The following is an 11,944-nucleotide window of genomic DNA, read 5'->3' as shown; positions in this document are numbered from 1 at the left end:
CAGTGCCAAATACAGGTAAGCTCTCAGTTCTGTCCTGTATGTGATTTGTTTATGATCATCCAGTGAATTGGAGCTTTCTTTTTCAGTTGATTCAGGATGAAATCAAGGCCCTGGTTCAACTGCAAAATCGTCAGGCGTGTGTCCAGCCGCACACAGACTTTTCTCCAACCCCACTGATCAAAACTGCTGCTGCGTCCATCCTTGCCCACAGAAATGTGATAAGTGACAATGGGAGCCCGCCAGCCCCCGCACAGTCCTTGTTTGGGTTTCCTTCACCTGATCTCCAAGGGGCTGAAACGGGGGAAAAGCAGGAGACAACTGTGCTCAGCAGTGGATACAGGACACTATCTACTTTGGAAATGTCTCGGGAACTTTCTGGGTTTCGAGGTGAATTTAAGGAGGAGTCTCAGACCAGAAAGAAGCCTCACTGGTCCTCTGATTTACAGGAGGACACAGAAACACCTGTGGCCAGGTCTCAGCAGGAGTTTGTCATAGTGGAGAAAATAAACCCCTCACTTCACCAGCGGAGAACCACAGGGTATGTCCAGACACAGCTCATTAGGACATCTGCTCTGATGGCACCGCTTTAGTGGAAAAAAGAATACAGAGTCGTTTGTAAAGATTTAATCAGCTGTGGTTATTTAGACTAATTGTTTTTTCTGCTGACACTGACCAGCCAACCTTTGACATCCTGGGCCCAGAGGCAGAAACTTCGACCTAAGAAGAACGGAGCAGGACAAGCGTCTTCTGAATTCAGTTCACAGAATCCTGGGCATCAGGAAGAGCCCCATAGCAAACAACACTCCCAGGAAGGCGCTGATTCCCAGGAGCAGGTAGATCTCAGCATGTCATGATAGCAGACATTTTGAACCAGATAAGTTTCAGCAGCAATAACAACAAAGTAAATACTTCCATGTGTATATATTTCTCTCCCAGCTCTGTGGTGTGTACTGTGTATCAATGTGGTTTATTTGATTGCTTTCAAATACAGTAATCTACACTCTCATCCTAATTGGGTTTCAGCATCAACTGACCGGGCCGTTGTCCAGCACTTTCCCCCTGAGGAGGAGTGACAGCCTGATGTCTGCAGCATCAGGTAACAACGCAGTGACTCATACATTGAAAATATTCACAAACTGGACTTGGAAAATAAATAAGTAATTTTTGGTTTATGTCAGCTAACTGGGGAAAGTGTGCCATTAGGTGGTCAATAGAGGGATGGAAGATGGAACAAAATGGGTCATTTAAAAAGAGAACTTTCACGCTGATATTCATTAAATAATAAAATTGGCTGTTTAATATTTCTGTGTATCTTGGTACCACCCGTATGTGGCTGTGTGGTTCGGGACCTCTGTCCTTTGTTTCTGTATTTGTACCTAAATTTGTGGAACTATATTTGACTTATTATATGGGATATCTGACATTCACTTTTTGCTGTTATCCAATATACTGTGTAACACTTCATTTCTGATTCTGATATCAACCGATATTGATATAGCAGTGCAGCGGTGGCCTGTTGGTTAAGGAGGTTAAGTGCCATAAAACCTCAATCATTTTTGTTTATCATTGTAGGTCTAACCTATTGGCGGCTGAATGAGAATGAACTTTATCGCCCATTACCTGACAGCTTAGACAGTGGAGCTGTCCTCCTTCAGGAAGCGTCCATGAATCTAGTAGGTACTTTTTTTTTGTTTACTTTGACACGGTGAAGCATTGTCTAGCAGTACTGTTCCTGTAACTGTTTGTTTACTGTACCATAAAGGCAAGGCACACTGAAGCTGTAAACCTCTGATTTGAAAAAAAAAGAAGTTTGTTTACAATTGAATTCTGACTTTAAACAAACAACCGCAAACATTGTCATTCCTAGAATAAAAAAAATCTCTAGGTCACGATTGATCCATCCTACAATTTGTGTTATAAATGCACTGTTCTGTTCCCTAAATAATAATGATATTAACCTTAGATTTAACATAACAGTAAGATTCTGTCTGTTAAAACAACTGTGAGTATACACGATTGAATGTTACTTGTTCCCGTCTGTCATCTGTAGACTCCGTCTCAGCAGCACCAGCGTTCTCTCAAAGAGATTTATAAGACCAAGCAAAGGAGTGACTCTAGACATTCAGACTGGGAGGGGTCCCCTACGTCCAGTCCTTTGTCACCACAGGTATTACCTAATCAACATGTGGGCCGCAAAGTTATAGCAAATGAAGAGAAGAGGAAAATAAAATATAATAAACATCTAGTCTGCTGACACGATCCCCTCCCCTAGTATAATAAGAAGATAACTGATACAGTAGGACAGGGATGTATATTTTCAGTGTGCTTACTAATGTCAAATCATTGTGTCAATAGTGAGCAATGATGACTGTCAGTGATGGTAGTTAATGTGTTACACTACACACTTTTCTTCCATCCTAACTACAGTACTATAAACTACACACACACTGCACTGCTGCCATTAATAAAATGGTCAAAATGTGTTTGTGGCTCTCGGAAAATTTTATTTGGTGGTCAAGTGATTTAGAATGACTCTCTTGGTGTTCAACCTCTGTGGAAATGGAGAGGACAAATTGTGCTGCTGTGAATTCTGTGATATTTCCTCATTCATTAATTTTCTATTGATTCATCATTTTCTGGACAGTGAGGGGACAACAGCCTAAGGGCAGGTTCACCAGTCAATCAATATTGTATAGTGTCATGTCAACCACATATAAAGTCAAACATCCATTTACACATACAGTAGATTCACACCGATTTAGAGTGAACATAATCCTGCATCAGTACAGACTATGGGAAGAAGCTGCAATACTACATTTCTGACTTGTACTTTATCCTCATTCTCCAGCTGTCAAGTTTGGACCCAGCAGCAAACATGAAGCACTCAGATCAAACATCTGGCTTCACTTCACCCTCTCACTTTAGCAGCCCCTCCTTTGCCACTCAGCCCCACTTTAACCACAGAGTTGAGACTCCTGTCACTCCTGACAGCATGGTGGAGTGCAACCCCGGAGATACAGACTGCATCTCTGATACCTCAAGTCTTTCTGTTGCCGGACCCTCTCCATCCAAGGTCCAAAGTTTGTGGGAAAGCACATCTAAACCACTCCTGTCCACTTCCCAGGAAAACGCCTTACTCTTCTCCCATACTGCAAACCAACAACACAGAGCAAATAATTTTACAGCCAGCGTGGACGAGGGCGATCACACACACACCAGCACCATGATGCCAAGTTCAGCTTCGGATACTAATTTGCGTCCTGTACTTGGGCAGAATGCGAGGAAAGCTTCAGTGATTGAGGATCCTATCGTTCTTTCTCTGTGAGTTTAGCACATTTTTACTGGTAAATAACCAAACATAATCCATTTTCACACTGCATCTCATGTGTCTGCTGTTTCTGATTGGCTTTGGTTTGCATTGTCATATATTCCCTTTAGATTTACGGAAAGAATCGGCTTGAAACAGCACTGTTTAAATGTTTTTTTTTTCTTCCTCAGACTGCGACAGAAACTGAGAGAGAAGTACTCTCGACATGTAGCAGACCTGAAGGCATATTACGAGTCAGAGATCCAAACTCTGAGAGACAAACTTAATCTGCCTCAGGACTTAGAGACGAACAACCGCGCCCTCACTGAGAGGTTGGTGTTTATTGTAGATATTACTTTGTATTTTAATGAATCAAAGGTGATAAAACCAGCATACCAGCATTTCTATTTATGTCTATTGAACATTGATAATATACAATTTAATCATTATTATTATCTTTTGCAATAAACAGTATTTAATGGAAATAAGCTTTTCCCCATATATATTCATATTTATGTATGTGTGTGTGTGTTATATGTATTGGCTGCATTAATTTGCTGTAAAAAGCCACATTTAAAGAGTAGAACAGTTCTATAAAAATGAATAAAATGAAATAAAAATTTGTGAAAAGAATAAATTGTGTTAATGTTTAAGAAATAACACATTTACATTTACTCAGCAGTTCATATTTTGCTGTTGGTCTGTTTTCTGTGTTTAATCTAATAATAGTGTGACCTGTGTTCATCCATAGGTGCAGGGATTTAGAAAAGGCTTTGGCTGAGGCAAACAGTCGCATTCAAGAACTGGAGGCAACAAACGGGGCACTGGAAAATAAACTGGTATTTTGTCATATGTGTGTTTTTCACTATTTTTTTATTGCTTGTGGTTCCTAAGAGTTTCTCCATATAAGATTTACACTTCAGTGATATAGTGGCTTCCAATGTATTTCAGAAGGACCTTGCTTTTCTATATGACTATTGTTGAGCCCCACCTGCTGGAACATTCACGGCTATTGCTGAACTTTAAACAATGTAATTCCTACAAAACAGCAGTTCTCATTGAACAAATGAAATCTAATTAGAAATCAGGGCATTTCCTTACTGTGTCACACAAAATTGAAATAATACAATTGAAATACATTTGCTGTGGTGCGCCTTTCCTGTAGTAGCTAAGTGCCAGCCAGGGGGATCTGCTCCTCATTTCGTGAACCTGTGCTTTGACAAATTGTAAGTTAAAGTTGGTCCCATGCTTTGACTTTGTTGTGAGCATAAATACCTCCTCAATCTTTTATTATATATTATCCTGTTGAATCTGTAGATCCAGAATATTTGTTTCTCTCCAAGCTTGCTTTGATAAATCGCGTATTTGTTGAACATTGAGCATTTTTCACGATTTTTGTGATTTTCATTTTTAGGCCGAATGGTCAGAGCGATACGCTGTTGCCGGTGCTACCATAAAGTCCTTGCAGAAGCGACTTGAAGAAGGCAAACACTCTGGCAAAGAGAAGGACACTCTGGCAGCACTTTTGAAAAACCGTGTACGTCATCTGGAGGAGGCGGTGCAGAAGTCCTCCAGGGAGGCAGATGAAAAGGAAGCAAGGAAAGAAAGAGAGCACAAGATGCTGCAGGATGTGAGTCTGAGATTATTGTACTTCTATTCTAACCCTGACTAAAATGCTAAGTTGTCACCCTTGTTATAGCAATTTGATTTAATAAAGCTTCTTAAGAATCCAATGTTGAAAGCTGTCTGGTTTGTAGCTTCACTAATTCTGAGCTGTGTAAACTGAATAGAGTTGATGAGGCAGATTCATTTCAACAGTAAAAATTCACATGTTGAATTCTTCACCTGTTTTACTTTTGTTTCTCCAGCTTCTCAAGGAATATGATTCTCTGATAAAGAAGCACGAAGGATCAAAGGTGTCATTTTATTACACTGAGAATATGTGAGATTTTTTTTTAATTTCATCTTTTTGATTTAAAATTCCTTTGTTTCTTTAGAACAAGCTTGTGTCGGTAGAGAACAAACTGGTTGATGCCAACGATCACATTTCTGAACTGAAGAGGTAGGTGCAAATTAAGTGTTAATTATGTTGTACGTAGTACGATGTTATGAATTTAATAATATTGTGGAGTTCTGCTCCTAAATGTTAAGTTGTTATTGACTTTACAGTAAATGGTAAAAAAGGTCAATACTGGTAAATACCTTATTTCTAAATTAATTGACTTTTGTGTAAAAATGTTGCAGCAGTTTGCAGTTCATCTAAATTCCCTTGCACAGCAGCTTCACCTCATAGTGTCAGTTCTGCCTGCAAATTGGATCTCACAGAGTCGGTTCATTGACCCTGGGTTTGTGAAGTGAATGTAAACCAAATATTCAGGGACAAACCACACACATTGGTTATAAGGTTTTCAAAACACAAATACAAACCAGCTTTTAATTATCATGCAGGACACAATCCATTTGCACATGGCTGTAAATTACAATTTAATGTGAGAAGAAAGATATGGGTCAGATCATTTCACAGAGCGAGTCCAAAACCCTGTTAATGAGACATCCAGAGAATGTGACTCAGACTGAAACTGGACCTAGAACGGAAGCTAATTGGAGCCTGAATTCTGAAGGACAGAGATTTTGTAAAACTTAGAAAGTAGTTTTGGAATAAGGTTCGCTGTGGGTCAAATAACTTCTCTTTGTAGAAAGAAAGAGTTTCAGGGAAGCTAAAAGTTTTATGAGGCCATTAAAAAAGAAAGTTTTACACCGACAGCTCCAGAAATTTAATGTATTTTTTTTTAACGAGTAGTAAGGGATTAGCATACTTTAATAGCATAGTTAAGCTTCATTCCCTCTTTACAAAAGTTGGTGCATTATTATATATCTTGTATTTTAAACATTTTTCTTTTTTTTATTTAATCATTCACTCGTCTCCTTGTTTATTAAGATTGCGTCTTTCTGTCTTTGTCCTCAGAGTAATCTTTAAACTGGAGTCTCAGGTGAAGCAGCTGGAGCATGAGAACCAGGCCAGAGCCCGTTACGCTTCTTCCAACACTAAAACTCAACCCTCTGGGGCCGGGTCAGTATGGAGAACCTGAAGACCACCATTGTCAAACCAAGTCACACCATCACATTTCATACAATTTAAACGAAATATGGACTAAAAATAGAAAGAAAACAGTTAGACCGTACTGGAATTGATTCATGTTTAAGAATAATTTAAGGTTAGTGTTGTAGGATATTCATGACTTCTACTTTGTTCACAAAGCCCAGCTGGAATTCAGTTTGGGATACATGGGTCCTAATAATGTGAAAGTCCTAAATTTGGCAATCACAATTTAGGAGGGTTTATCAGCCACACACACAGCAACTTCTCAGTGTCAGTCACGGGATTCAGTCTGTTGTGACTACATATATATCAACACATATATAACTTAAATCTTAGTGTGTCTTTAATTTGTTCAAATACATAAGTCTGTGTTCAACTAAACAGGCCCAGGTTTCACACTGTGTAAATGAAATGAAACTAGAGGATCAATATTTTTCATCATTCTAATGTTAAATATGAGCCACACATTCTACACATTAATCCTTTTGTAATTTCCTAAAGGTACACGTGTCTATTAGAGTTTAAATGTTCTTTTGTTCCGTCCACAGTCTTTTTCACCATCCTGACCTGCTGCTTTCGCCAAGTAAAAGCAATCCAGAGCCTGATGTCACATGCAGAAAGTCTCCTGCTCCTCTGTCTGACCACATGAACAGTGGCATGAAATCGTCTTTTCAGCAAACCAATGTCTACCAGAAGCCACTGTACACATTCAGTGATCAACCTTCCAGACCTGGGAGTTCTGTGGACTTCTCATCGGCTGGAGGGAGCTGGAGGTAACCTTGTATTCTTTGTAAATGTTTGTCCTCAGCCAATGGTCGTATAGATTTTTAAGAGAAATGCTGAAACCATCGTCTTGCAGATGTGCATCGCCTCCAGAGTGTGAACAGAGCCATCAGTCAGAGATGGGTCGGACACAGGGAAACTCTGCCCTCACACCTACGATGCGGGCCCTGATCGAGCTGGAGGAGACCAGAGCTACAGAGAGTAGGGCTCCTTGTATGTACAGCTGTACCAGCTACACTACCAACAGTCATTCTTTAGCCATTCTACTGTTTCCTCATGTTTCATGTCACTCTTACAAGTCATTCTACAATGAACTGTAGAATTGATCTGGAATTCGAAGGACATCTGGTGTGTCTGTCAGATCACTATGATAACTGTGGGAAAAGAGACAGCATTTCTTTCAGTATTATTTACTGTGGATGTGTAAATAATGTTAAATGATTTAATTTCTGTCTGACTGTCCTTAGTTCAGATTTCAGGTCCAATCTATTAAAATTCAAGCACTGTTAAAGTAGTTCTCGGTCCATTGTTGTTTCGGCACCATTTTTAATGAAAGCCTGTTTCTGAAAACCTAAATTGTTGTCAATTTGTCAATATATAAAGGCAGACCGACAGTATCACTGAAAATGTAGATGGAGCCACAACTAGATAGAGTTAAAAAAACGAATGTAAATACTGCACAGTACTTTTACGCCAGTATGTAGTAGTTTGTCAATAAATGATGTCCACAAATAGTAAACATGTTATTTAATCTCTGCAGGGATCACTAGTCAGAAAACAACAGTGGGTTTTGTGGACCGGCGAAACAAGGAGCTTCTTCAGGACCAGTCGTACACACAGGCAGACAGAGACACACTGCATCCTGGAAGTGCAGTGGAGAGTCGAACAGGAGAAGCAAAAGGTCACAACAGGGCAGAAAGAGCTCCCTCTTTGCTGAGGCCCCAGAGGAGTCTGTCTCCAGAGGGCAACAGGTCCTCCTCATTGCCCCCCTCACAGCCAAATCTTCCCCCATCAACACCAAGTATGTACTCCCCCACTTCTCACACACACTTGAATTTATGAGTTATGTAAAACTTAGCGACCACAGTCTGAATAAATAAACAGATTCTACTGTGAAATAAAATACCCCTCACAGCAGGTTTGCTCCTGAACGTACAGTAGGTGTCAAAATTCAAGAGTTTATCAGTCACATGATCATCATTTCATTAAATGGAAACCTGCAACATTAAAAGAACACAAATACACAGTATGACACATCATTAGGTGATTTATCTAGTAGCAGATTTAAAAAATATATACATTTTTCTTTTTCTTTTTTAAATAGACAGTTCCTCCAACTCTGTTTGCACCTAGGTGCTGGTAATAAAACAAAAATAAGAGAAGGCCGCAGCAGTGTTTGCAACATTGTTACTAAAAATTCAAAGGGAACATTTGTATATTTATTTACATGTGTTTGCAAATGAGAACTGGTTCACAAACATTTACCTGGTAAAACAAAAGTAAAATAAAAAAAAAAGGTAAATATAGGAAAAAAAGTAACCTGTTTCTTTGTTTCCATTTTATTGCTTCATTATTGAAATTCTGTCAATGTTGTGTAAGCAGTGGATTCTAATCCCCACAATGTTGCTCTCAGTTTTGCATGTGCTCACCACATTTTGTTAGGTAAATAATTTCCTGCTTAATGTGAACACTCTGGGAGGTTACAGCTGTATGAATAGTTTGTATTTACCACCATGGTGTACATACACTAATATACCAGTGCTGTGCTGTTCTACCTTTGCCAGCAAAAAGAGAAACCCTTCTCCAGCCACTCTCTGCCAAGTGCAGTCCAAAGCGCTGCCCCACTGAAAACTACTCCACGGCTTTTGGTCACATGATGCCGAGAGAAGAACATTTGAAAAGGTTAGAGATGAACAGACAGTTGATGACCAGAATCACTTTCCCCTGTCTGTCGTGTATGGATGGTGACTTATAACCAGAACATTACCCAGTAAGAAAGAAAGGATATTGTCATTTACAGGATAGACAACCAAGGTGACCAAAGACGCCATTCGTTCCACAGCAGCAGTCCTAGGAAGAGACTGCAGTTCACATCGACAGACAGAGAAGATGGTAATGTTTAACCTGCTCTGTACGCTGCTGTAAGGGCATGCACATTATTTATTCATCTTTTTTATATTTTTTATATAATTTTAAATTATAATATCATTCTATGTTGTTTGCACCAGACTGTACAGATTTGATGAGGACAATGCAGCACCTTGGCGACAGTTCCATTATCAAAAATCATTAAAACCTTTTATTAACCTTATATATTATAGGACTGGGCAGTATGGACTAAAAGTCATAACTGAACATTTTTTAGCCGAATGGAGATGTCACTGCCTGATCGGCGCACCTGCCCGTCCACATCGCTACTGTTACAAATGTGCAAATGAGGCACAGGTTTTTATCCAACATCTTTCTCTTCACCAGATATTCGCCAGCCGCGCCCCCACGTCTTTGTGAATCCTCCCGAAGGAAACTCCCAGCAGGGCTGGGAGGAGAAGAGATCCTACGGTGGCAGCCTTCAGGACTCCCACGATGACTTAGCCCCACTTTCACTGAACAATCTCAACTCGCTGGCTGAGGCGGAGAAACTATTTGACGAGCTGACGCAGGAGAAACTGCAGGTGAGCAGGTCATCACTTGTCAATCGGGATGTTTATTAATTTAGCTGACAGAAATAATTTCATAAAAGGGTGTCTGCAGTGGCACACATGTTAGGGTCAGAGAGGTTTACACCTCACATGTCTGTTTGGAACCACACTGACCACCTCCTAAACTCTTACATAACACGAACTTCAATGTGTTCTATTTTTAGACCGTTTACATCCATAAATGACCCGAAGGCGTCCTCTGCCCTTCACACATGCACACACAGCATTAGGTTGTTAGATAATGCAATGAATCTGATGGAACAGGCTCTGGCAGGCATGTTCACTTTGAGTCATCATGTGATGACTTTGGTAATAAATGAGTGTGTTTGTCTGTGTTTCTCTCCGCCTGTGTTTGTGTGCTACACAGACTGAGGCAGCCTTGAGCAGGATACCTCTGACTGGAGGCAGATCCAGTCTACAGACCAGGTCAAATCAGGTTAGACCATCATTTATTAAGTTTTTACAACTATCCACCTCATAAATTATACTCTCTCTGTGTCTTTAGTTTAGCACCATTTCAATCTAGTATCACTTTGCAGCATTGCTGCTGTGCCTGAAATTATTTGACACATCCCATGAAGACAAAGTAGTGCAGCAATTAGACAGATGAAGCAGCAGGAAGCGTGCATTTGAAATGTCTGAGCTAAAGAATGGATCTGATTCTTCAAATAAAAAACTTTGTTAAAGCCAGAAAAAGTAATTATCTCTAATAAATACTTCCAAAGGCTGATTAAACTTTACAGAAATTGTTGGATGTTCTGCAGAGCCACTGAATGTGTTTAAGATTTTAGAAGTAATAACCGTATTTCCTACTGTGCTCCCGTCCTCAGGTGGCCTTGGAGAATAATCTGGAACGACTCAATCGTCAGCTCGGATCCATCCGCATGATTCTGAAGCGGTTCCACGTCCTCCCTTCCTCTGCCAACATCTAGCAACTCGTCTTTTTAACGTGACATTAAAGACGCTCCGACTGAGTGTCTGTGTTTAGTACACGCACCACTGATTGTACGCACATTTATTTTTCGTGCCATATCCTGAGGGCTGTACAGTAACTCCACGCCATCAGTTTTATACCTTTGAAATATAGAAAACTCTGGGATATTTTTATATGTTAAAAAAAGTATTACAAATTATATTTTAACAATGCAGAACTTTTTAAGGCGGATTACTTTTTTAGTTCCACAGAAATATCATTATGAAAAGTTACCTTCGCCACATTTTGGTGTAGGTTTTTAACTGAGCTGGTTTTCAACCTGTCTGTGGTGTAAAGACTCTCCAGAACAGAAACACTGCTGTTTCTGTCTGACTTTTCCTCTAATGTGTCTGTTATGTTTTTATACTTTCAAGCTTATTTTGGTGCGTTACAGTTTTTTTAATTTCCTTTGGACCAAAACCATTATGTGAAGGAAATATTTGTTTACTTGAAGCAAGTTGCCTTTTTTTACATTTCACCTCTGTATTTTACTGCGTTGCTCCATATTTTTTTTTATTTTTTAACCTGCCTGATCAAATGCGAAATTCATAGCAAACACGTGCACACACATACTATTGTGCATGAAGTTTACTGGAATTGTAATGTTGTTGCACAATAAATGAAGTTTTAAATAAGCTTTGCTATTTTTCTGTTGTTTCTGCTTGTCTACAATATTCTGTGTAGTGGCAGAGTCTTTCTTTTTCAAATTATATTTTCTTTTTCTGTTTTCATATGTTATAGTTGTACTACATAATGTTTTGTGGCTTCCTTTGTTTATCTTTGTTGTGTTCTAATTTTCTGTCTATTGTTGTATGTTTATATATGTTGCTTTTTTCTATTTTGTCAACTTGAATATTGTTCTTATCACCTGAGAGTTTCGTGAGTCCACACTGACATGATGGAGAGACACATGGGCTTGGCATTGATCAGGTTTGTTTTTAGTACGTGAGGCCTAGTTTATGTCAACATCAAGTGCTGCGTTTGTTCTCTAACATGTGTACTTTAATATGTTTTCAGAAAACCCCATACTGGAAAAGAAAGCAGAATCCCCGTGAATTGTAGGAGCTCTCCTGTCTGTTAAA

General features: G+C 39.4%; 1 protein-coding gene across 2 annotated transcripts in view; it reads left to right on the top strand.

The window, feature by feature from the left end:
• mphosph9 (M-phase phosphoprotein 9) overlaps positions 1–11,493 on the top strand; it is a 14,946-nt gene extending 3,453 nt beyond the window's left edge. The window contains exons 5-24 of one of the 2 annotated variants that reach the window (XM_025062502.1): positions 87–538; positions 677–833; positions 1,024–1,096; positions 1,573–1,673; positions 2,051–2,167; positions 2,849–3,321; positions 3,499–3,639; positions 4,059–4,146; positions 4,722–4,937; positions 5,176–5,223; positions 5,305–5,369; positions 6,273–6,377; positions 6,956–7,180; positions 7,267–7,391; positions 7,951–8,211; positions 8,975–9,092; positions 9,211–9,302; positions 9,666–9,862; positions 10,257–10,325; positions 10,720–11,493. In XM_025062502.1, the coding sequence (XP_024918270.1) occupies positions 87–538; positions 677–833; positions 1,024–1,096; positions 1,573–1,673; positions 2,051–2,167; positions 2,849–3,321; positions 3,499–3,639; positions 4,059–4,146; positions 4,722–4,937; positions 5,176–5,223; positions 5,305–5,369; positions 6,273–6,377; positions 6,956–7,180; positions 7,267–7,391; positions 7,951–8,211; positions 8,975–9,092; positions 9,211–9,302; positions 9,666–9,862; positions 10,257–10,325; positions 10,720–10,821 (3,225 nt within the window). In that variant the 3' untranslated portion in view covers positions 10,822–11,493. Of the gene's footprint in view, positions 1–86; positions 539–676; positions 834–1,023; positions 1,097–1,572; positions 1,674–2,050; positions 2,168–2,848; positions 3,322–3,498; positions 3,640–4,058; positions 4,147–4,721; positions 4,938–5,175; positions 5,224–5,304; positions 5,370–6,272; positions 6,378–6,955; positions 7,181–7,266; positions 7,404–7,950; positions 8,212–8,974; positions 9,093–9,210; positions 9,303–9,665; positions 9,863–10,256; positions 10,326–10,719 lie in introns of both variants that reach the window. The other variant, XM_008325599.3, reaches the window with a different exon arrangement.
• Positions 11,494–11,944: the final 451 nt, after the last annotated feature.

Source organism: Cynoglossus semilaevis, chromosome 14 (assembly GCF_000523025.1).
Source record: "Cynoglossus semilaevis isolate Cse_v1.0 chromosome 14, Cse_v1.0, whole genome shotgun sequence".
Lineage (NCBI taxonomy): Eukaryota > Metazoa > Chordata > Actinopteri > Pleuronectiformes > Cynoglossidae > Cynoglossus > Cynoglossus semilaevis.
This window is presented reverse-complemented; position numbering and strand designations above follow the sequence as displayed.